Source organism: Macadamia integrifolia, chromosome 10 (assembly GCF_013358625.1).
Source record: "Macadamia integrifolia cultivar HAES 741 chromosome 10, SCU_Mint_v3, whole genome shotgun sequence".
Lineage (NCBI taxonomy): Eukaryota > Viridiplantae > Streptophyta > Magnoliopsida > Proteales > Proteaceae > Macadamia > Macadamia integrifolia.
Window position 1 is genome coordinate 3,305,204 of NC_056566.1, and position 26,356 is coordinate 3,331,559.

The 26,356-nt window shown below is 39.5% G+C and overlaps 2 protein-coding genes and 1 pseudogene across 7 annotated transcripts; 1 reads left to right on the top strand and 2 right to left on the bottom strand.

The window, feature by feature from the left end:
* Positions 1 to 960, bottom strand: LOC122091571 (annotated as a pseudogene).
* A 1,245-nt stretch (positions 961 to 2,205) lies between these two features.
* On the top strand, positions 2,206 to 4,168 carry LOC122091088. Its single transcript, XM_042660917.1, has 3 exons — positions 2,206 to 2,282; positions 3,064 to 3,285; positions 3,531 to 4,168. Exons 2-3 carry the CDS (start codon positions 3,092 to 3,094, stop codon positions 3,835 to 3,837), a joined length of 501 nt encoding a protein of 166 aa, XP_042516851.1. The 5' UTR covers positions 2,206 to 2,282; positions 3,064 to 3,091; the 3' UTR covers positions 3,838 to 4,168.
* An 8,476-nt stretch (positions 4,169 to 12,644) lies between these two features.
* Positions 12,645 to 22,124, bottom strand: LOC122091820 (F-box protein PP2-B10-like). Of its 6 annotated transcripts, XR_006144017.1 has the most exons (6): positions 21,767 to 22,124; positions 21,533 to 21,651; positions 20,883 to 21,439; positions 20,709 to 20,766; positions 20,629 to 20,673; positions 12,645 to 13,113 (listed from the first exon to the last, which is right to left on the bottom strand). XR_006144017.1 is itself a non-coding variant. In XM_042661977.1 (4 exons), the coding sequence occupies exons 1-3, from the start codon at positions 22,046 to 22,048 to the stop codon at positions 20,902 to 20,904; spliced, it is 939 nt and encodes a 312-aa protein (XP_042517911.1). In that variant the 5' UTR covers positions 22,049 to 22,124; the 3' UTR covers positions 20,379 to 20,759; positions 20,883 to 20,901. The 6 variants fall into 6 exon arrangements, 3 of the variants coding, with proteins under 3 accessions (XP_042517911.1, XP_042517910.1, XP_042517909.1); XR_006144018.1 differs by lacking the exon at positions 12,645 to 13,113 and having other exon boundaries at positions 20,379 to 20,673; positions 20,709 to 20,759; XR_006144016.1 differs by having other exon boundaries at positions 20,629 to 21,439.
* Between the last annotated feature and the right edge of the window lie 4,232 nt (positions 22,125 to 26,356).

Below are 26,356 nucleotides of genomic sequence, written 5' to 3' on the forward strand. Positions count from 1 at the left end.
CTACATCCACCCATCCCCTCTCTCCTTGGGCAATTGTATCTCTGATTGTGGAACCGCCACTTCTTCCTCTTCTTCCTCCGAATACACCATTTCATCCAATTCTTCCAATTCTTCCTCTGGGTTCACCGGATCCAAAGAGACATACTTCATTTCTCCCTCTTCAGCATGGCCAGTACCACTAGCCCATTTGACAGAGACTTTTACTAGTTCCTTGAATCCGTAGGCCATGTCTGTGACCTTGAGCACCAGGTAAGCTCCGTACTTTGTGTTTGGAGACAGCATTCGTGCCTCTTTTTTTCCATGAATTTCAAGCCCACAAACATCCAAGAGCTCAGCCACCTCTGAAAACTGTAACATGCAAAGATGAATCATAAGGGAGGCCATGAGGCTTTTGATTGTGAGAGAGAGAGAGAGAGAGAGAGAGAGAGAGAGACCTGGATTCAGGGAGGGGAAGCCAGTTCCAATACATTGGGTTATCAACCTCAGTAATAGAAAGCTCTCTTGCTCCAATCATATATCACTTCTTCCCACTGCGTTTCTCCATTGCAAAGGTCTGCAATAAGGCAAAGCATTGGCTATTCAATCCATTGAAGGAGGGTGATTCGATCTTGATTTTACCTTAGTGCCTCTGTCGATGAGAAGGGGATTATCGCAGAGATGAAGAAAGAGCTCCTTTTTAGATGAGAAAGTCGACAGAGACGCAGACACCGATGAGGAAAGAATCTGCTGGATATCGGAGGGCAAGAATCTCTTCCATACTGAGTCAGAATTGGCCACCTTCCAGACAGCCGACGATCTGCACGCATCTGGAGGAGATGTGAGGGATAGAATGTTCGAAATACAACCTTTAGGGAGGAGGTACAAATCAAGGTACTCCCTTGCTTCATTGTTGTTTTCTTCTTTTTCTTCATCTTCTTGCTGTCCACGATCTGTGCCGGTCGCTGTAAGGGTTTTGTCCATTTCTCCCTTTGCATGTCACAAAAATCCAAATGATTTTAGTATTGAACCTTAGGTATAAAATAATGGCTTATTTTTATTTTAAGACCATAACCTGAACGTGTTCCTCGCAACTTTATTTATATAAAGAAGTGCTCCTCAAAACATCCTTGGATTTTATTTTTTTTTTTGGAAAAAGTGACATTGTACACTTAATTTTGATGGGTTTTTCCTTGTCAAATTTGGTACCGATTGATTCTAGCGAGCTTCGTAGTAATTGTTTTTGTGCACTCTTATTTTTCATTTCTGATCTTATAAGGGTTTGTACTGTAACGTTCTAAAAAACGAATTCTGGTGCTTTTTCATTTTTTTGGAATAGAAATAGGATGAAAACTGTATGGTATGTCCGGTTCATTTTTTTGTTTTTTGTTTTTAAATGAACTGGGCATTTGGCAAGCTTTTGAGTCCTATTTTTGGCACAACAAATTGTTGCTTTTCATCTTCAGAATCGATTCTGAGAAATAGGCGGAGAAACACAAGGTGAGTTTAACTTACGAGGGGCATAATGGAAATTTGCCACTTCAAACATAACACAACCCTAAATCGATGAATGCTTCAATTGCACATCCCTTCTTTTTCTCCGAAATCTAAGATCTTGCGACCTGCATATGGTGAAGGAGATTTGATCTCAAATGCGAAGGATGATCGACGAAAGGTATGTGAATCTCTCTCTCTCTCTCTCTCTCTCTCTCTCTCTCTCTCTCTTGTTCCTTCCCCTCATGGAGAGAGTCGCTGATTTCGTTGGATTTTGTAGAGAAGTGTTCGTTGATCAGTTGCAAACGTCGTCTAATGTGATTTCTTCACATTGTGTTTGGTCTCAGTCGCTGCGGTTTTCTAAATCCGGTCGTCTTTTCCATGTGGAGTTACTGCAATTCTTGCTAGATTCTAGTGTTGGGGTTAGATCCATAGATTTATTTGAAGGTTAGAAATCTACTCCAGATTGATACTTATTTTTATAAAATTTTACTGTGGCGTTGTTGGGGCCTGGATTCTATGATATTTTTACAGGTTTTGTCTGTGTTGAAGTTTACTAAGCACAATCAAGTGCCTGAAGATTACATAAAGTCTTTTAGAGAAGCAGTTGCTGTATTTCAGCATGCCAGAATGTATGTTAAAGTTGTTTATTTTGAAACTCAATTTCATATTCTCTCTTGTTCTGCCTATAATGATTGTTTCCTCTCTCTTCTTTGTAGATTTGATGTTGGCACAAAGACAATAAAACACATAAAACTTCTACTTGAAAAGATTTTGCAATCTCTAGATGGCAATCTGGATTTCCTGGGACCGTATCCTTCCTCTTTTAGTCATTTTAAAATCACCAGTCTAAGAGTTCAATTAATCCCAAGAAAGCTCAACTTTCTAAATTACTTTATATCTCATCGTGTGGGACTGGTATCTGTTTACAGAGAGTAGGATTGGGGTCCTGTTTTTCTGTGAATTGGATGTGTGGTAGCTTAAATGAGAGTATGGATTTTCCACATGGCATGTTCAGGCTAACAACCCTATTCCACTTGGGAAAAAGTTGCCTTTTCATCTTCTATTAGAAAATTCTAGTGCTATAATTGTTTATGGGGCTGCAATCAATAAGTACACTATACAACATGCATAGTTCAGGAGGTCCTCATAGATGGTCAGTTGAACCATCTTTGTTAGTTTTCATCTGGTAAAGTGCACAAATCTCAGATTCCAATATTTTGGTGGCAGAGCAGAAACTTCCACCAAAGGAACTATATGAGAGACCAAAGAACATTCTTGAGGGCATTTTGTTAACATCCAAAGAACCGTGATGATATTCTTTCCAGAGTAGTCTGTATTGAAAGATCAACTCAACTAAGCCTTATCCTGACTAAAAGAGGTTTGGCTAAATATATCTAGTATATTTTTTAAAAAAGTTAAATTTCTCTCATCTGTGCACTGTGCTCAATATATCGCTTCTTATTGGTACTCTAATGCCTTATTGTATATGCATTAAAATATTTGATTACGATGCTGCCATTGGATTCATTATGCTTTTGTTTATCCTCAATATGTTTAAAATGTCTTCTCCTTGATCATAAATGAACTTAGAGACATCCCTTCATCAGTAGCAACTGCCATGGTTGAAGGTCACTTAGATCCAATTACCATGGAAGCCTTTGGTAACTCAAAGAAAGCTAAAAGTTGTCTGGACCCAAATGTAACTCTAGCTTCTGATCAAGTGCTAAGAGCGGAGACCCAGGTGGTGATGTCTACGCAAGAGAGCTGCTTTTCCATATTTTGTTCTTGTGAAACAACAGATAAAAGGAATACATGCAAGCTTTCTTTTAATCATGCAACTTCATAGTTTATAGAGAAGCTTTTCCACTGTGTTGTGTGAGTTGTCCACTTCTTACCTGTTTATTTGGTAATATATTAGTCATAATGAGACCTCAATTATGTGAAGATTGCTTGGCATGCCAAATGCACTAATCTTGTTCTATCTTGTCTGTGTGCATGTTGTGCATATTTTGTGGTCAGCTCTATTTTTACAATGTTTTAGTCCTTCCGTCATGAACAGATACAGAGCAGAAGGTGACTTTGGATAAGAGGAGCTATTTGAAGGAAGCTGCTGCCCTTGAAAAACTAATAGCTCCTTCAGAATTCCACCAGAAAGTTGATGACATTGAAGAAAAAAGAGAATTTCCAGACAACAACCCCTTCAAGAAAAGAAAAGTTGTTGATTTTCAGTTGGAACAAATGCAAACCACTACTGAACAAGCTTCAAAGGTGATAGATGCTGAAGAATCAGATAAGCTTATAGAAAGAAGAGAGATTCTCAAAAAGCTATTCAAGAAAGTAGAACTTGATTCTCAGTTGGAGTAGAGACAGACAACCATGGAGTTTCTCAAAAACTCTTTCAAGAAAGAAGAGTTTCTCAGAAACATTTGTTTTGATTCATCTTTCTTTGGACTTTATGATGGATTTTCTTCCTTCTTGCCCTTTGAAATGTAATCAGAAAATTTTCATATTTGATGAATGTTATTATCATTACAAGTTCCCTGCTTTAACTGACTACTTTTGATGAAGTGGGTGTTTACATTTCCTTGCCCATTTGTAAATAAAGTCACTAAATCAAAATGCTACGACTAGTGTGATATGTTATTTCTTTATAGCTACTATTTACTAGTACTGGTCACAGCCCTGGCCAATTTCATTCTTGTTCTTTTCCTATTATCTTCTGTTTGTTTAAGCCAAATCAGTCCTATCCCTTCTCCCACGATCTTTCTTAGAAGTTCAACTCTAGAAATCTGAAAACAGGGGTGTCCAATCCTAAATTATGACTTGAAATAAGAACTGATTCTGTTAAGTGTGAATCATACAGGTTTCTATTTCTTCCAAGTTGCAAAAACATTTTATTTTTGGGGTTACCATACAACATTTAAGACGCAGAATCACTCCAAAAAAATAGATATGCAAAAAAGTGTGCCAGACCCAGAATCAAGTTTAAAAAATAGAATCGTTACAGTACATACCCTAAGTGTCCGAGACCTGAGACTGTGTGAGTTGAGAATTTTGCTCTTATCAACTTCTTTTTTTAGCATAGTTTCAAAAGTTAGAATTGATCTCAATCGGTGCTGATTCGGATGGGTATCGGATTATTCACGATTGGATGGATCTACCTTTGGTTTATTTAAAAAATTGTTTTTTTAGATATTTCTACCCTTAGATTTGTACTGGTGGATTGGTTTTGGTATTAGTCATAATCTCTGACCCGAATTGATTTTTGACACTTTGCTTGTGAGTATTATTACTGAAACTGCCTTGGGTCTTAATGTTCCGTTAGGAGTTTGTTGCTTTGCTGGAGAGGCTTTGATGCAATAGGAAATATAGGGGCTAGATCTCGTTTTAGTGTTAACCATGAATGCAAAAAATATAATCTATTGAATCTTTTAGAAAGAGTAGGGGGCGGATGTAGCCAAGTGGATTAAGGCAGTGGAAGCAAGCTACCACCATGCGCCGGTTCAATTCCCGTCGTTCGCCCATCTCATCTTCTCCTATTGCTCTCTTTTTTTCTTTCGTAAAGACGAAGAAAGATATTCTATTTTCTCTCCTATTTAGTACGGCGACGAAGAATCAAACTATCACTATATTTATTCCTTTTCCTACTTCTTCTTCCAAGCGCAGGATAACCCCAAGGGGTTGTGGGTTTTTTTCTACCAATTGGGGCCCTCCCTATAGACCATCCCCACTGCTTGGCTTTCAATTCGCCTCTGACCATCAAATGAAATGTGAATAACCCATCCTCCTCTCTTTGAAACAAGGGGCGCTTCCGGTTCTGTCGGTGCTTCAAACAATTTTGTTTTATCTTCTCCATATTACCATATCTCTAGAGTCAATAATTTGATATGATGAACTGGGATTCGGAAATAGAAAATGTTTTGAATAGCCATAGGTAAAATATTCATGAGAGTTGTTCGATAGCTGCTCTACGACCACTCTCTCCCGATGGTCGAGCTGATCTACGACCACCCTTGTTCTTCTTGATTCTGCTGTTTCTTCTCACTCCCCAGAGCCTGAGGTGTCGATACTGGCAGAGACTTCAACTGAGTGGCATCTTCTTTGTTCGCTTGAAGGTTTATATTCTCCCTGGTCCTTTTCTTGGCCATCTTGCTACTCAGGAACCCCGGTCATAGAGCCAGTGGCCTCAGGACATTGAACATTCCCTGTTGGTAACCAATTCCAAAACCAAATGAGATTGAGGTACTGAATAAATGCAATGATGAAAAAGTATGAAGAATACAAAATGAATTGAAAAAGACCACTGCAACTGGAACAATTTAGCATTGCCTTCCGTCTCCGATTTTTGGCGAATCCAGGGAAAAAGAATTGGTTTCGCACTCAATCACAAGGAATGGCTTCTTCACAATTCATAAGCCCACCCTAACCTATCCCCCCTATGTTGTAAGTTCAAAGCAAGCCCGAAGCAACATAGAAAGAATTTGAATTGGAGCGGGAGCATCAAACAAGGTCTCGCAGAACCTAGTAGTAAGAACAAGCATAGGCACACCGGATCGTATATATCGCCATATCTATCTTTCATTCGTTAACCAGCAAACCCCCCTAACCATCTTGCTATAACTATTACTACTCATCTTCTTCCCTTTGAATAAGCTATCATTGGTCAATGACTGATCTCTTTCTAGTGGCCAATGATAGTAGCTCTGATCGATGCCAATCAGTGGTGGCCATCTCCCCCCCTTGGCTCTTAGGTTGGCTAGTTGTTTCTCTTCCTCTATGATTCTCTCTCTTAGGGAGTAGTCAGCAACCATTCGTTTGAGTGGCGAGCAACAAAGCTACAACTCCTTTACTTAGCTGTAAGTTCTAATGGGTGTTAGAAGCTTGAAGCTAAGGGTACAAATTTAGAGGATTGGATCACTGGGTTACCTGTTTGTTTTAGTCAAGCTCGCTGCCTACTCAGATGCTCCAGTTTCGCTTTAGCTCCCTAGCTACTAGCTCTAACTCAACAGCCACAATACCTTACTTTGCTTTAGCTGAACAGTTCCAATCCTTACTTGGCTGGAAGTACAAGAAGGTGCATAGCTTGCTTGTCACACAGGTCGTCTTTGGCTCGTCTCCTTCCGCGATACGCACTTGGTAGTAGCCCGACTGTAGATTCAACTTCGAGAAGATAAAAGCTTATCTGGCCAATCCACCTATTCTGGCTCCACCTTAACATGGCCTTACTTAGCTCTTTCGGACTAGCCTTTTGAAGCTTTCTCGCTTCCTGTTAAAGGGGAAACACCCGGTATGGAAGAGGGTAAGCTTTCTATGGATAGGACGTATCAACACCTTTTGCATCTTTTAAAGGATTCATAGTTGTATTGGGTCCTGAGGGTCCGAAGGAGAAGATCAAAACCTAAATGTGCCAGGGGTTGATCATCGAAGCCAGGGCAATAACGATGAAGGAATTTGAGCGCTGATGTAGCTAACAACCACCTTCATAGTCGATTCATTAGGGTCGTCACCTTCTACGCAGAAATATCCACCATTTTCTTTGTTTGTTAAGCCTCACAGCTATGGGAATTCGACCAATAACACTCAGAAAACACCAACGAAAAAAGGGATCAGAACAAAAAGAAAAAATAAATAAATATAGAAAGAAAGAAGTAAAAAGTCGCTAGCCTGGTTGGTTTAAGGGCTGCGCTGGCGCTCCAGCTCATGTAGTCTATTCATACTATTGATATATTCCGTGTTTTCTCTCCAAATTCTTTGAAAAATGGGAGATTCGGATCCTTCTCTTCGAATACTGTCCAAAGCGGTTTAGTTGATTGGCAAGCCGACTAAAGGGGACCCGAAGAGCCCAACGAATTGAGGTGAACTAACCATATGCTTAACACATGTAGTTTGCAAACCTCGTTCACCACCAAGATGCTTAAATCATGACTCGAGGGAACTAAAAGAGCCCGCTCCTCGAGAAGGCATTGAGCTTGCTGGTGGCAGCGAATTCAATCAAGCAGCAACCTCGCTCTTACATCGTTGCCGAAGGAGGCATGCGTATCCTCCCAGCCGTATCGGTCTCCCCATCGGTATGGTTCCGCTAATAGATCAAGTGGACTAGGACCCCCCCTCTACTACTACCTAGTGGATCGGCTCAACCTCGACCATCCTCTTAATAAATCTGTGGAATTCCACCAAGCAGCTTCCAGAGCAGAACCTAACGAATATTATCCGCAGGGTAATTGAATGAAATACATCAATAGAGCTAGTTGAAAGAGATATCCATGCTTTAAAGAAGAGAAGGCTTGGGGAAATTCACCTATTCTCCTTGGTCCTACTCATGTCAGTTATCAATATCCTACCAACTCTAGTTTGATTTCAACAAAACTAGGCGAGAATCACCCAAAGGAAGAGATGAAGTCGAATGTTGCTCACAGATCGTCTTATACTCGCTTGTAGCTAGTCTACTTGAAACCGGCGACAAAGAGTTTGAGTAAGCTCTTTTGACCAATTAGCACGTTTGGTAGCCAGAAAGAGGATATCATAGAAAGCATTCACTTTTCTACGGTCACTGATCAAAAGCACATTCATTCAGTAAGGACTAAGCACTAGTACCCCTCGAATCAGATTGCAAATTCTATGTGAGCCAAACGAACTCATATCTCACTCGGAAAAGAATCTTCTAAGTTTAGAAGAAAGTCAGTTCCCTTTCGAGCCGAGCTAGCTACTATCTATCCTACCGCTTACTCTTGGTTGGCATCATGTCGAGATTACATATTTTGCCCTGTCCTATCATCTGTGTAAGGTAATAGAACTCTAATTCCATTGGGAAGAAGAGCAAGGAACACTGATTTGATTCATAAACTTGAGATGATCGTCCAAAACAAACTTCCTTTATTTAAGAAGGTTGGATTACAAAAGAAGGGAATCCAAATAAGATAGCAAAATAAAAAAGGAGATTAAGATCCCTAAATCATGGACAAAACTTTAGATAACATGTACAACTCTAAAATTGAGAATTTGACCCTGAATTCATGGTCCAAAGAATTCCTATTGATTTGGGCAACCTATAGAGCACATGTTTCCATTTCTTAAAGGTATTATAGTTCCTGTAACTCCACCCCAATCGAAAGTTACACCCTTTAAAGTTGTACTAGAAGAATTGGTACTTTTGACTTGATTATGTGGATTAATTTCTGCAAGTCCAACCAATTCAAAAATTCTTCAGAAACCTTTTCTATGTTAGACTTGATCCTTGGCCTGACGAGTCTCATCAGGCTCCCTCAAGATCAGCCGGGGAGAACCAACAATGAGCTTGCCTTTAAGAGTATTGACTTGCGACCAAGAGAGACCTTTAGTAAACACATCAACAATTTGGTCTGTGGTTGAGATATATCGAACAACAAATTGACCTTTGGCAACCATATCTCGGATGAAATGAAAATTGATTTCTATATGCTTGTTCCGTGAATAAAGAATTGGATTTGCCGTAAGATACATTGCCCTAACGTTGTCACACCAAATAAGAGGGGGGCTATGTTGCTGCATCTCTATATTCTGCCGCAGTAGAGGACCGTGAGATAGTTTTTTGCTTGCGAGAACACCATGAGATAAGATGTGAGCCAATCAATGTCCAAATAGGCTTGAAGCTCAACTAAAGATCTCATGGTGTGTTTTGGTTTATGAAACAAAAGCTTATCAGAAAAGGTAAAATTAACATATCTTAAGATACGTTTAACTGCTGACCAGTGTAAATCAGTTGGGTTGTGCATGAATTATGCCACCTGATTCACGGCAAATCCAATATTAGGTCAGGTCATTTGGAGATACTGTAACGTACTGACTAAATGATGATACTTTGTTCCGTCTGAGAGGGATGTACCCGATGAAGTTGTCAATGGTGGTGTTGAAGCTATCAGTGTAGAGATCAGCTTTACCCCTGACATGTTAGTGCTAGAAAGACGATCTAAAATATATTTTTGTTGCCCAAGATATAAACCATCAGAGGTGCAAGAGACTTCTATTTCAAGAAAGAAATGGAGAGGTCCCAAGTCCTTTGTTGCAAAGGTAGTGGATACAGCACAAACTGGGACAGCAATAGAAGAATAATTGTTGCCAGTAATAATGAGATCATTGACATAGACCAGAAAATAAATAACAATCCCTTGTTGGCTGTAGATGAACAAGGAGCTATCGGTTTTGGAAAACGAAAATCCTTGAGATAGTAGGAATGAACTCAAACGATGGAACCACGCTGTAAGGGGGACAAATGAGATTGGATGGAGAGAGAGAGAAAGATTACCCCTACACCCTTTTCTTCTTCATTCTCTAGGGTTCTTGGGAATGTTTCATATTGTCATTTTCCTGCTTATTTTCTCTCACCTATTTTCCTAGCAGGTTGATGTCTCCAAACCTGTCCGACAACTGTAGGGGATAGGGAAAGCATGACTTTTGGAGTCGACATCTATGATTCAAGGCCTAGTACCCCGTTTTGGAGCCCAATTCCGGTTAGGGGATCCAGCTCAGATTGGGGGTTGGATTCCAAATAAGTGATTGAACCCTCAAGTTTGACGTCATATGGTCTACTTATCAAGGATACAGGTTCATGTAAAGTTATAAGAGTGTGAAGGTGTTAGGCACCCACCTCGCCTGGTAAACCGGTCTTCCTACCAGTTAATTGGATTTCAAATATTCTCCCAAGAATTTTAACAGCCTACGTCAACATGAAAGCTTTATCGCATGAGATGATATAACACAGGTATACTATTGCATGGAATAATTGCAAAAGCTCTTAAGATATCACTGTGTAAACCTAGTCCAAAGGGTATCCAACAAACTTCAACACCGAAAAACCCAATTTCTTAGGGAAAATAATCCTCTGTTTTTCTCATCCCTGTTTTTCCTTGTTTTGCTACCTGCAGAACACGACACATGGACAACTTTAAGATCAACGCACCGGATGTAATAATTCTCACCCAATCTTAACCGTTGGTCTCCTTGTTGTCCACGTGTCGCGTTCTGCAGGTAGCAAAACAAGAAAAAACATGGATGAGAAAAATAGAGGATTTTGATCCATTTCTTAGCCCTTCATGCAAACTGGTATTGATCCAATCCACTCTTTCCGCTATGCCCCTGTATGCAATGCCCTGCTTTTCTCTCCTCGTTTCCATCTACAAATCCCTCGACTCTATTAGTTGAGATTTTTATTGGTCTAACGGCAACAAATCCTTTGTACCCACCATCTCTTTGTCCACCATCTGCAAAAGTAAGGAGTTTGGTGGTCTTAACATCAAAAGCTCAATGACTGTAAACAAGGCTTTCTTGGCAAAAAAGGGATGGAAACTTTTGACCCATTCCTCTTCCCTTTGGTCTGGCCTCATGAAGAAAAAACATTTCCCTAATTCCAGCTTCCTTGAACCCGAGTGTCCCTCTTCTGCTTCCTGGGCTAGAAATCGGTCTGCTTCACAAGAGATCTCTTCTAATCTGGCCTCGTCATCCAACTGGGTAACGACAACTCGATCAATCCCTGGTCGGATTTTCGGATAACCAACTGGCACCCCTTCACGGCACTTTACCCACTCCCTCAGAACGCACCCACCTGACTCAATGTTTATCAACCCTATCGATCGCAGCTGGTGCAAAGACATGGTGTTCAAATGGTGGCCATCTGATGTTGCATATCTCATCTTCTTAATTCCCATTCCCACTTTCCCCATTCTTGACAAATTTGTGTGGGCTGCTTCGTCAAATGGATGGTTCTCGGTTCCTTCCGTGTATAGCGTCGCAATCAATAGTTCATTCCCAATCCTCTAAGCAATTGGCTAAAAATTTGGCATTTACCAACTCCTCTAAAGATCCAACACCTTCCTGTTATATGGGCGGTGGGTAAGGGTAAAGTTGGAGACGGTGGTGGAAATGGAGTTGGTAAAATGAAAGGTTGAAGGACCACTAATTGCTAGACTTGTTGGGTAATGGGGCAAGTTAAGAACATGTGGTTGGGTTCTTGGGCATAGTGTGAACAAAGGGCACAAGTTGGGTTCAGAGAAAATTCTCTACGATTGAGGTCCTTCTCAGAACCGCCTTCCTCTGTACTATAATTTGTAACATTTGGCTTGGATATTGGGATTGGATCTTTGGCAGAACAAACTTTGCACCCAACCTTATTGTTCTCAAAGCTATCCGGGAAGCAAGGGACCAAAGTTACCAGGCACAGATCAAACCCACTAGACCGTTGATCATGGTAACCTGGTCCCCACCTCCGTATGGCTTCTTGAAATTTAACGTCGACAGCGCTAGTAGAGGTGACCTGGGCCTGCTGGGATTGGTGGCATTTGTCGAGACCATAATAATTTCTCTGGGGCTATCAGACACAACCACGCCATCTCGGCAGAGGCATTGGCAATCAGGCAAGCGTTTGTCTTCGCTTCCACTTTCAATGCTTCTTCCATCATTAATGAGAGCGACAAACTCCTTATCACTACCCTCCTCAAAGGCTCTGTTGGCCTCGTGCCCTTGGCACGTCAAGACCATCATTGCCGATTGTCTCCAGCTTGCAAGGGACATCACTGTCATCAGCTAATTCCCTGGCTTTTAAAGCTGCCTCATCCCAAAGCCCCCCCATCTCTTTTGTCCTTCCTGCCCCCTTCTATCAACTCTCTCTTGGTTGCTAATTGTACTGGTTGCATCTTTAATCGCTAATAAAGCACCTTTATCAAAAAAAAAAAAAAAAAAAAAAGTAGAAAAGAAAAAAAGAAAAAAAGAAAAAAAAGGAGAGAGAATGTTATCTTAGGTTGAAATCGTCTGCAATTCCGATCTCGTACAATTCCGTACAATACCACCTTCAGGGGGTGATACGTGTGTTGATACCAATACAATGGTCCAGATCTGGTACAACTAATAAAACATTAAATCAGTGAAGAGGCATTTAAATCATATCTGGACCATTGCATTGGTATCAATACACGTGTCACCCCCTGAAGGTGGTATTTCACGGAATTGTACGAGATCGAAATTACAGACGATTTTTTTCCTGTTATCCCAGAGTATAAAAAATGATGATTAACACCAAAGGATGTAAGAGCATCAGCATCTCGATTCCCTTGCCAGTAAATTAGGTTAAATGAGATCGAGTGAAAATCACTAACAAGATAAGCATAGTCCCGAATAATGTGCTTAATACGCCCAAGGGATAGTAGTGTTAGAACCCTTTTAAGATATTGATAGAAAGAGCGCAATCTCCTTCAACAATGAAATTGGAAAAACCTTAAGACTTAGCAATTTGAAGACCCTGCCTAATTGTCAGCGCTTCCGCAACATAGGCTAAATTCAGCCCAGTATATTCTGCAAATCTGGTGATGAAGTTGACATTAGAATCTCTGACAATGCCTCCAATTCCCACAGGTCTCGATGTCCCAAGACTCGATCCATCAACATTTATTTTTATAAAACCAATAGGAGGGGAGAGCCACGCAATATATATATATATATATATATAGGATTGACAGTAATAGTTGATACTCTTGATAAAGTTGAATAACTGAAGAAACCAGCTGGGTGGGTGCTTGAGATCTTCCTCGAAAAAACTTATCATTGCATGCAATCCAAATACTCCATATAAGTGAATGCCTTGGGGCAAATCTGAAGTTTTTGATGTTTAGGAATCTGCTGGTTAAGAAAATGTATTAATATCCCTTGAATTTAGATATAAGCATGTGGCAGTAAATGGAAACCCGTTGTAGTCCAAATAGCAGTAGCATAAGGACAGGTGCGAAAAGATAATCTAATGATATCTCCTTTGAGCAAAAGGGACATATAGGACTAAGATAAAATCCCCAAGATATAAGAAGTTCAGCATGAGAAACCCAATTCAAAAGAAAATTCCAAATAAAAATTTGTATTACGGGAGTGATGGGAATATGCCAGATCAATTGCCAAAGTGGATTGGACTCGAAAGCACTAGAAACATAGCAATTACTTAGCTTAAAAACAATAGGTAGAAAATGCAGAGAATTTTCTTAAAGAAGTAGCCACCCAAATATAACTATCATTTTGCTCTGAAACAGATATTGGTATAGATAAAATATTAATAGTGATCATTTGAGGATAAAAAAACCGCACAAAATCAGCTTTCCATGAAAAGGTATCAAAATCAATAAAATTACCAACACTTGTCGGAGCTTCATGATGAAGAGGATAAGGGTCAAAGCTGATAGTATTTCTTGGAACCCAAGGATTTAAAGAAGGCCCATAGCCAGTTCTAATGAAGAGCCCCTTCAACAAAAGTGTTTTTGTTTTGAAAATTGATTTCTAACCCCATGAAGCTGTTGAAGGACATAAAGCATGCAAGAAATTTCCAGTAGGAAAACACTTTTGATTTCATAAGCTGACACCATAAATATTTTGGTGGAAACAAAAGCTCCTAGGATTTTTTGCAGAGAAGAGCTTTATTCATCACAATGCTAGTTTAACATTGAGCCTTCCAAACTTCTTTGATTTACAGATTATAGACCAAGCAACAGTGGGGACAAGATTCTTATCTCCATTTGACAAGAAGAAGGATTTACAAGTCTTGTCTATTGCCTTGAGAGTGCTCATTGGAAGTTGAAAACGAGACACGGTATTGGGGGAGAGTGGAAAGAGTGGAGTTAGTGAAAATGAGTCTTCTTGCTAAGCTTAAGAATTTATATTTCCATGATCGAAGGCGAGTGTTAACTCTATCTAGGAGAGCTTAACAATCTTCCTTTGAAATTTTACCTGTTTTGAAAGGCAGACCCAAGTAAGTATCTTTGGAATTTGAATGGTGAATCCCAAATCTCTCAAGCAAAAGGCGTTTGGTAGAAGAACAAACATTGGGACTAAAATGCACTTTGGTTTTATGCAAATTAAGGCTTTGACCAGAATAAGAACAATATTCCTCTAAAATATTCGGCATAGCTCATGCTTCTTGGGTTGTTACTCTTCCAAAGAGAAGGAAGTCATCTGCAAAAGCAAGGTGGGAGATAGCTTCACTATTGCGGGAGATGCAAATTCCATGAACGTGCTTGGTTTTGAGAGGATTGGCCGTATGAGAAGAGAGCACTTTAGCACATAAAACAAAGATATAAATGAGAGCGAATCTCCTTGTCTCAATCTCCTTGAAGGGCTAAATGTGGGAAGTGAAGAACCATTAAAAGGATGGAAATTTGAGGAAAACAAGGCTCAGAATTATTTTAGGGTGTGTGGTAGGCTGGTAGCAACACTCAGAAATTAAAGTCACTCCATTAAATCTGAACTGTTGATTTGATTATAGTGAAATCTGAGACGTCCATTGCTTCAGTGTCGAGACATGTAAAATATTAAAAGGAAACATAGTTCAACTATATACGTATAATTTGGGTACCTTCCCCTTTTAAAGGATGATTAGTTTATTATCAAAAAGAGAAAAATAACAATTGGGATCGAAGAACATAGACTAAGCACCAAGCACCCCTCCTCTCTCTGAAATTTCATAAATTTCAGGCACTTCCGTCAGTAAGAGGTCAAGCCCACTTTCATCCACAAATTTGATCACAATGTAAGCAACTTTCTTTGTTTATGGAGACAGCATTCTTGTCTTCATCTTCCAGTGGATTTCAAGCCAACACACACATACGAGGTCTGCTACCACTGAGAATCTTGAACTTGAAGCATTGAAGCATATGAATTGTCAGTAACCATACAATACAAGATCCAAGGAAGGATTGTTAGAACTTTTATGTGGGCTTAATTGATACTAATTGATCCATTGGATCTAAGCAGTTATAAACCCACTCTGATTAGGAAATTCCTAACTCAATCCATTGTGGGAGTGAATAGGATTTTAGGTATTTTATTATAAATAGAAGCTAATGGTCCTTGCAGCCGTTACTTTAATACCTTCATGGTTTTGGAAGCATAGACTCCCCTCAGCGGAGTATGTGAGAGAATCCCAAGGGTAAACGATTGCAAAAGATCTTAATGGATGGAACTCCTTTAAGTAGACCAATCTTCAAGCATGTGGGATCCGTGATCAATACTCGTGGGGCTTTTAAACTTACACTCAGGTATTCCTCTACTCCCATTTCATGTAATGGGGTGTTCCATTTTTTTTTTTTTTTGGATGAATAAAAAATATATTAAAGAAAAGGAGCAAGAAGACAGCCAAAAGGCAGGATACAAGCCAAATTAGCAAGAAGCTAAAGGCACCACACGATCCTCAGATGAGGCAAATAAAAGAAAATACATGGACCAACAGGACACAACACAAATTAAGTTTTCCATTCCTTGGAGTGAAGGTAGTACGGGGCAAATCTGATACGGTGGCTCCATCCAGTATAGATGGTATGACCGTCAGATTCTTTATATGTCATTTCCTCTGAATCATCAACATGTTGAATCAGCTAGTATCCTTCAATTCTGTCTATTCCACTAGAGTGGGATCAATTGAAGAACCTGCATGCCAATACGAGATATGAAGAAATGGAATATCTTCCTCAAAATCCATCTCATTATTAGGATTCAAAAAAGCTAGAGACTCCAAAAGGTCCTCCGAAGAAGCTACTGATGAATTATCAATCTCGGAATTTAACTTACACTCATGGACTCTAGATACAAACTTCTTCTGCTTCTTCTTCTTTTGCTTCATCTTTTTGAAAGAGGATCGAACAAGAGAGGTAGGAAAATTGTTCAGAAAATTCAGCTTAATAGGACTATCTTTCGTAGTGTTATCCTCCTCACCTAACAAATCATCCTTATCCCTCTCCTTCACACCTAACAAATCACTTTCATGAGTGTTGACTAAATTTTCCACATCATCGACCAAAGAAGGGGGAGAAATGACTCCAATAGTTGAATTAGCTCTGAATTCGTCACAAGCAACCTTATCAAGATCCATCTCGTTCTCTTCCAAGGCACATGGGTGAACATCAATGTCATAATTCACATCATCATCAAAAGAGGATCTATCTCTATCACTAATATCATCAATATTGTCTTCTCCCAATAATGCAAAAGTGTTAACAGTACAGGTAATAGAAGAGGACAACGTCTCCTTTGCCTTATGACAAACTTTGAAATTCAAACCCAAACCCCCACCACGCTGGCATCCCTCGCCTGCAGCACCTCCATTTTCGGTAGCTTCCATCTCTTGCTCACCACCCTTTATGGTGGCAGCGAGGATGTCTCCTTTTACACGAATTTTCTTCGTCCATTCCTTACTAATAGTGGCGATAACATCAGTGTTTATCGATTTTGGTGTGCATTGCCTATTTGAGTGGCCGAAAATCTTGCAAGTATCATAGCGAAGGGGGCGCCATTCATAGAAAACTTGTTGGTTAAAGCGAACACCATTTTCAGGGAAGATTTTGATATGGTTAGGAGGCACAACTGATGTTGAGAGTTCCACACAAATCCTAGCAAATGAGAGTCTCTCTCAATTTGGTTCTACGATCAGTAAACAAAGGCTTGCCAATGGTGCCACCAATACCGCTTAAAGCTTCCGCAGACCAGAAATGGAAAGGCAAGTCCGGCAAATGGATCCACACTGGGATGGAGCTTTTTTCTTCATAGGAATAGATGGATTCCAAGTTCTTAAGACTAGAGGGGAGTGCTGAAGAACCCAAGGACCTCCTTCAAGAACAGAGAACATCTCCTCCTCATTGCTGAAACGGAATATGTAAACCTATTGTCTAAAAGAACAACTTCCACATGGCCAGACAACTTCCACAAACTAGCAACAGATTTGACAAACGAGAAGGCAGGTTTTCTACTGATAAAGTGACCCACACAGGTCAACATCCAAAGGGCGATCTCGGCTTCCAACACCTCAGAAGAACAGTGCACCACAAGTTTTCCTTCTTCCAAATCTGGCTGAATAAAGCAAAGAGCTAGACCCTCATTTGACGAGGGATACCTAGAGAATAAAGATGAAAAAGGCAGGCCTTGAGGGAGCAGAGAAGGGGAACATGTGACCCAGAAGCTGCCAGGGGAGCTCAGAGGTCCTTCAGATGGACCGAAGAGCCTTCTATGGTACAGCACCATCAAGATCAGCTAAGATATGACTGGCCCCAAGCGAATCAGTAGCAGGAACTGATAATGGGGGGAAAGCCTCAAGACCAGAGGCAGGGAGCAGGGAGGCCTTCAAGACCATTGCTCCATTAACTATCACAACAATAGCATATTGTATAGCCTATCAGATTACTCAAGCCTCTTAGCTTAATAACTTAATTCATACACTTCTGGGTGTTCCATTGACTATCATAAATACGGTAAATCTACATATTTGTGTGTTATAGGATCCGTGAATCGTTGTTCTTGGTTTAGGAACTACACCCATGCTCAACCGGTGAGCATGTGGTTAATCTCTTTTATGATTCGTACTTGTATTCTAAACACTATGCGGTTGTTCATATGATTCCATGTAGTAGAATCCCTAACAAGGATAACTATGGAAGGGTTAGAGAATGGCAGTTGGAAGAGAAATAAGGACTTGGGAGTTAGTAAAAGATCGCCGCCTCCAATACTTGGAGCAGAGAAGGGGAACATGTGACCCAGTGATGCAGTTGGGCGATGGAAGGGGTCTCTTTGATTTGAGAATTTTCCTATTTACTTTCCTTTTTTGGTTTAGAAATTAGTTTGATAGTATTTTAATTTAGATTTGATTTTTATTTTAATTTCTATGTAAGTTAGTTTCCATTTTTAAGTAGTTTCCATTAATTGTTTGATTTTTCCTTTATATTAGTCATCAAGGATTAAAGTATCGGTATCGATCGTCGTATCGGTCGGCCAAAATTAAGATACGTATCTGAGGGTATCGTATCGTATCGGAGATACACTAAGATACGCTAAAGATACACACATAAATGGATAGGAAACATTTTTTTAAACACTTTTGCATAAAGAATTTGTTAAAAAAAGCTATTGATAACATGTATTATGCATAAACACTAAATTGAGGGTATCGTACTAAGAATTCAAGGTCTGGAGTTGTCCCATAAATGTAAAATCCTTGTTCCCAACCTTGATTTCCACTTTAGTTAAAGAGAAATATGGCTGATAGCAACTTTGGAACAAAAACCTTTCAAAAAATCGTTTTTTTTTTCTGAAAAATTACCCATATTGGTCATTATATGACCGTAGCGCCGATACATATCGATACTCATTGATACGTACCGATATATATATATCGATACTCACCGATACGTGCTGATATATACCGATACGTACCGATCGATACATACTGATACTCATCGATACGTACCAATACATATCGAAACGTACATTTTACCTCAATTTTATATTTTTTATAGAGTCGTATCGAGGCATGTCGTATCGTATCGATGTGTATTAGTGGTGTATTGATGCATATCGGTATATATTGTAGGATATATATCGATACGAAATGATTTAAAAATTCAATGTATCGTATCGGTGTGTATCGTATCGACCGACTAAATTTAAGATACGTATCGGAGGGTATCGTATCGGTATCGGAGATACTTAAAACCATGTTAGTCATGTAATAGAGAAGAACTCAGTTTTGAGATTTGAAGTTTTTTGAAGAATTAATCTTGGTTGAGAATTTTGGGTGAGAACCTTGGCTGCCGTGGGTGTCCATCTTTTGTTTCCTTCCTAATCTCCTTCTCTTCTTCTTTATTTCATCTTCTTTTTTCTTTTTCCTCTGTTTTCTTTTCCTTCTGTTATTCATTCTTCTTGCTGGTCCTCACTCCCAGCCCATGTTTCTGGGCAACGTTAGCAGCACCACAAGTGTAGGTCGATCTCTCTCTTGTGAGATTTGTTTGGGCTGAGATTTTGATCGAAGGCTCCCCTCTCTTGGGCGATCAAAACCCTAGAAGATAAGAGTTGGTAGTGCCCTCTGTTGGAAGTTTCACACTGAAACCGAAACCTGCCTCCCTGTCTTTCGCCAGGTATAATCTGACCAGATAAAACCTTTGTGCTTATCTATAATATTGAAGCTTCTTAAGTTGCATTCAAGAAGGCCTTGAGTTGAGATTTAAGCTCTAAAATTTGAACCTAATCTGGGTTTAGATGAAGGATCTCTGCCCATCGTACTAGAAACTGGTTTCCGCCTTTGGTTAGTATCGTGAGAAGGAAGAAGGTGATTTCTTTTTTTTTATTCTTAAGTGACTTAATTTTCTATATTTATAGTTAACCCCCTCCTTTTCCTAAATTTGTGTTATGTTATTCCCCTCATCTTTTGTAATTCCAGAATACCCCTCCCTTTTTAATTTCTATCTCAATTTGACCCTATCATTTATTTTCCTCTCTTTTAAGTGCTAGAGTGTTCCTAAATTTACAAGATTGCCCCCCAACCATTAAATTTGAGATTTTTAGTCACTCTTGTGGGCCCTAAGCGATCCGATTCCGATCATTGGAATTCGGTTTCGCATCACCCAGAAGCTGCCAGGGGAGCTCAGAGGTCCTTCAGATGGACCGAAGAGCCTTCCATGGTACAACACCATCAAGATCAGCTAAGATATGACTGGCCCCAAGCGAATCAGTACCAAGAACTAATGGGGGAAAGCCTCAAGACCAGGACAGGGAGCAGGGAGGCCTTCAAGACCATTGCTCCATTAACTATCACAACAACAGCATATTGTATAGCCTATCAGATTACTCAAGCCTCTTAGCTTAATAACTTAATTCATACACTTCTGGGTGTTCCATTGATTATCATAAATACGGTAAATCTACATATTTGTGTGTTATAAGATCCATGAATCAGTGATCTTGGTTTAGGAACTACACTCATGCTCAACCGGTGAGCATGTGGTTAATCTCTTTTATGATTCGTACTTGTATTCTAAACACTATGCAGTTGTTCATATGATTCCATGTAGTAGAATCCCTAACAAGGATAATTGTGGAAGGGTTAGAAAATGGTAGTTAGAAGAGAAATAAGGACTTGGGAGTTAGTAAAAGATTGCTGCCTCCAATACTTGGAAGTATCTCCCAAGATGATAGAAAACATTTTTGCTCCTATCAAAATTCTTCCCACAGGTTCTGCTCCTGTTCCTTTTTTGCTTTTACTTTTGCTTCATTATAAGGAAACTCTAAACTCTAGGGATGGGAATATGATATTGGTGTTGGTTGACATGTCTAAATAGAAAATTGAACAGCCACAATTCAGTAAAAAGCAGAAGCAAGAAGAAATAGCTTAACTCTGCAGCTACAAAGCTTCATTGTCTTCAATCTTCAATCTTCAATCTTCAATCTTCAATCTTCAATCTTCAATCTTCAATCTTCAAAGTCAGTGGCACATTTGCACTCCCTGAACCATTTAACGACTGCAACTGTTCCCTAATTGGTATAAAGTAAGGGGCATTGTGAATTAGGTAACAATAACAAACAAGCTCGTACCCCTAGAATGTGAAAATGGCATCTAAACATCATTATGAAAGTAAGACCAAATCAACCTTTTTGGGTCATATCGATTCATTGGTTCTCTTTGGGTCTGAGCTCAATGCCTTGGATGATGAGACCAGACTTCCAGTTAAGAACCTTGACCTCCTTAAGACTCATCTCCACCTCCCCATCCTCACCTCTTTCATTAAAGAACTCACCCATCTCTATCTCCATCCACCCATCCCCTCTCTCCTTGGGCACTTGTACCTCTGATTGTGGATCCGCCACTTCTTCCTCTTCTTCCTCTTCTTCCTTTGGGTGCACTTGTACCTCTGATCGTGGATCCGCCACTTCTTCCTCTTCTTCCTCTTCTTCCTCTTCTTCCTCTTCTTCCTCCGGGTTCACCGGATTCAAAGAGACATACTTCATTTCTCCCTCTTCAGCACGACCAGTACCACTAGCCCATTTGACTGAGACTTCTACAAGTTCCTCGAATCCGTAGGCCATGTCAGTGACCTTGAGCACCAGGTATGCTCCGTACTTCGTGTTTGGGGACAGCATTCGTGTCTCTATTTTGCCACGAATTTCAAGCCAACAAACATTCAAGAGCTTAGCCACCTCTGAAAACCTGTAACATGCAAAGATGAATCATGATTCATGCGACATACTTTGAAGGAGTTCATGAGACTTTCGATTGTGATAGAGAGAGAGAGAGAGAGACCTGGATTCAGGGAGGGGAAGCCAGTTCCAATACATTGGGGTATCACCCCAGATAATGGTAAGCTCTCTTGCTCCAATCATATAACACTTCTTCCCACTGCATTTCTCTAATGCGAAGGTCTGCAATGAGACAAAGCATTGGCGAGTAGCAAATGGGTGATTCAACAATCAAGGGTAAATATTTATCACTACCTATTCAATCTATTGAAGGAGAGTGATGCGATTTCGATTTTACCTTAGTGCCACTGTCGATGAGAAGGGGATTATCGCAGAGTTGGAGAAAGAGCTCCTTCTTAGATGAGAAAGTCGGCAGAGACGTATACACCGATGAGGAAAGAATCTGCTGGATATCGGAGGGCAAGAATGTCTCCCACACCCAGTCAGAATCGGCCGCCAATTGAAAAACTGAAGAGACAGCCGACGACCTGCACGCATCTGGAGGAGATGTGAGAGATAGAATGTTCGAAATAAAACCTTCAGGGAGGAAGTACAGATCGACGCTACTCCCTTGCTCCATTCTTGCTCTTCGCAATCTGTGTCAGTCGCTCTCTTGGGTTCTCTGAAATAGGGCTTTCACCCTTTAGCCGATGAACCCTTTCCATTATATGGAATTGGACCAAAAGGGTATGCGAACTTGTTTCCACGTTTAAGCGCTGCTATATTTTAGCCATTATTTTATGTCTGAGGTTCAATAGTAAAATCATTTCAAATGCCTCAAAATGTCACAATCATTAGATTATGAAAACGTGACAGCCTCAAACTTTCACAAATTATGAAAACATGTACAGGTGTTAACAGTTCAACATTTATAGAGAGAATTAGATAAGACTATGGACAATTAAGAATTAAAGAGGATCCAATTTCACGAAGAAAGAACATATTCCTTAATACCACTTAACTCACCAAAAGGTTCAGGATCTAACCATATTTAGGGGCCAAAAATTTGTTTTTAATAGGTTAGAAGAAGCAAAGTCATCAATAGATCCTTTTGTATTGTTGCCGTTTTCGAATTTATTAACTATGAGTTGAAGTCATGATGCTATGGGTTGCAAGTTGTCGGTTGGGCTGAAACTCGACTAAATGAGCTGAAGTTGGCTGGGTTGGGCTAGGATGGAGTTCACATTTGAATCAAAATTACCTGAGTTAGTTTTGATTAAAATGAAAAGGTTTTGGAGAGAGTTCACTCTCGGACACATATATTTACCGTATTGAATCCCATATTCTTCTCTTGTTTTTTAGTTTTGGCTACATGTTTGTCTCAGGTTTCTCAAGTGGGTTTATCGGAAACTAGGCATCATATTGCTTTTGTTCTTTATGTCTTTGAACAACCTATAGAGCACCGGTTGTCATTTTTGAAAGGTATTATGGCTCCTGTAACTCCATCCAAGCCGAAAGTTACGGGCCTTGGAAGTTGTATATATTTTCAGAATTAGTACTTTTAACCTGACTGTGAGGACTTTTGCAGGTCCAACCGATCAAAAAATTCTTCAGAAATTTTCTCTACATCAGACTTGATCCTTGGGCATGGATGCCTAGTGTTTCTAACATGTTGATTGTAACTAAAGGAAAATTTATTGGAGAGAGTGTATTCTCGGACGCATATATTTACCATAATGAATCTCATATTCTTCTCTTGTTCTTTAGTTTTGGCTAAAGGTTTGTCATAGGTTTCTCAAGTGGGTTTATTAGAAACCAGATGTCATATTGCTTCTTGATTTTTACATTTTTAAAAGGCTTCTAGAGCACAGGGTGCCATTTTTGAAATGTATTATGGCTCCTATAACTCTACCCGAGTTGAAAGTTATAGCACCTGAAAGTTTCGAGTGTGGACTTTTGCAGGTCCAACCAATCCAAAAATTCTTCAGAAACCTTCTCTACATCAGATTTGATCCTTGGCCCTGGAAGCCAGTATTTCTAAAATGTCGATTGGAACTTAAAGAAAAGTTGTTGAAGAGAGTGTATTCTCGGACGCATATATTTACTATAATGAATCTCCTATTCTTTTATTGTTATTTTGTTTTGGCTACAAGTTTGTCTTAGGTTTCTCGAGTGGATTTATCGAAAACTAGGCATCATATTGCTTCTTGTTCTTTACTTCTTCTTGGGTCCCTCGTGGGAGTGTCAGAAAGGGGGGGGGGGGGGTGAGAGGAAGAGTGCTAAGTGATAAAAAAGATGGAACTTCCATATTTGAGATGCAGATGGAAATAATTGAAAATGGATAGATCCATCAATGACAAATAGGCATAAAGGGAAAAATGATCAAGGGTTTGGTCAATGGAGGAGCGATTAATGTCATGGAAAATATATTTTGGTACCAAAATTCAATTTTATTGGTTGTAGTTTGTAGAGAAAGTATCCAGGTATGGATTAAGACTCCTCAATCACAAAATCAAAAGGAACAACGGAAGTGTATTATTATTTTCAAGGTCACAAGTGTAAGCTCTCCTTTCCATGAGTCTTTGCACCAAAGAAGATGTCACATGTGCTTATAATGTATTTGAAAGTATTATATTAGAAGTAGAATAATTACTAATACGTACACTAATAAATAATTATAGGAAAAACCTCCTATACAATAACGACCATAACCTTATCCCAACTATAGGATCAGCTACATAGAGCTGTTAGAAATAAAAGAAGAAAATGTTAGGATTATTTACCATAGAATCATATGAATGACTCCATTAGTGTTAGAATACAAAAGTCATAAATCAATCATAAAAGATTAACCGTGGGTGTAGTCCCTAGACCAAGAACACACAAACATGTGGATTTATCTCATATATGATAATCAATGGGAGTAGAAAAATACTTGTGTACAATTTTAGAAGTCCCATAAGTATTGATCACGAATCTCTCTCCCATGTGCTTGAGGATCAATCCCATGAATATTGTAACAAGGAATTACACAATAGAGTCCCATTCGTTAAGATCTTCTGCAACTTTTCGCCCACTACTCCTGTGAGGGGAGTTCATGCTTCCAAAATCATAAATGTGTTAAAGTGATGGCTGCAGTGACCTTTAACCTCTATTTATACTAGAATCCCTAAAACCCTAATTCATTCCCACAATGGATTGGGTAGGAGTTTTCTAATCAGAGTGAGTCTATTATTGCTTGGACCCAATATATCAATCGGTATCAGTTAAGCCCATATAAAAAGAAGTGAATATAAGAAAAACATAAAAGTCAAAGCAGCATCTCGGGAAAATCCCCTAAAAAGGGGTTGGCTACACGTGTCTTTGTCCTCGAAGCAACTCTATCTGCTGTCATACGTGGTTTGAGCAGTTGTGATTGGACCTCCTCCATATTAAAATATCTCATAATAAATTATAGGACATATATTTAATTAATTACTATCACACTATAGTTGATCAAAATCCTTGTCCAAAGATTTTGTAGTTGTGATTGGACCAATAACATTTTCAAAAAATATTTGATAAAATTAATATGAAAAAAGAAGGCTACCACTTAGTGTATCCTATGCCCACATACATGGGAAAGTGGAACTAGACTCTGAAAAGATGGCCATGCCCAGACTTCCTCATGTGTATGTGCATAGGGTATACTAGGATGTACCGTTCTTTAACTAAAATATAATATTAATAAATAATATTAGTTTTAAAAATCTTTGTAAACTCTTCCCTAATGAGTATAAAGTAATGGCATTGTGTATTAGGTAATGATAACAAATAGACTCATATAATGCCATCTAAACATCATCAGGAAAGTAAGAATAAATCAATCAAAGCATGCTCATATGGATTCATTGGTTCTCTTGGGCTCGAGCTTAGTGCCTTGGATGATGAGACCAGGCTTACAAGTACCACCTTTGACCTCCATGAGTCTCATCTCCACCTCTCCATCTATACTCACCTCTTTTATTGACGAACTCATCCATTGACCCTCTGCTAGGGCACTTGTCTCTCCGGTCATGGATCCAACTTTGCTTCATCCAGGATCATAGGATTCAAAGAGACAAACTTCACTTCTCCCTCTTCAGCTCCACCAGTACCACTAGCCAATTTGACTGAAACTCCTGCAAGTGGTTAGAACCCTTCTCCATTGTCTGTGAACTTGAGCACCAGGTAAGCTCTGTACTTCGGCATCATTCAAAGTCGTCGTACCTTTTCTTGTATTTTCAAGACTAGTAATTTTGATAGCTTAGCCAAAAAGGCCTTATCAATTTCACGTGAGACAGTGGCAAAATTCCACTCTTTCGCTCCATCAGCTTTGCACTTAAAAGCTTTAGGTTGTACATGATTTGATCATTTATAAATCAATTTCTTACGAAAGAGGGGGAGGGAGAGCTTACGCATGTCACCCATCTTATGCCCCTGCGCGTGCTCTCATTGACTCATTGACCGGCACTAATACAAGGGCTACAAGACCAAGCATTTAAATGACATATTTACCCTTATATTCACCTACAATGTGATGGACATTCATATTCAACAATCCGTTTCATTCTCATGTAGTTAATTTTTTGTACAGTGATTTCGAATGTAAGAGATCCTAATCCGATTTCTTCTGTTGCATGACTAAGTTATTGTCAACACAATGCTAATATGAAGTAGCGACGATGTGAATTAGGTTACAATCAAATAGGCAATTATCCCTAAGATGTGGAAAAATGCCATCAAACAACATTGGGTAAGTAAGATTAAATTCAAGATAGGGGGACTTTGAGCATCATAGATCCTCTCTTGAACCATGACCTTTTGCAACAAGTTCACATCATCCATCACACCTAGAGAGGATCCTTCGACTTTGAAGAAATATAGGCTGAATATAAGGTAATTACAATAAGAGTTTGGATCAGGCTCT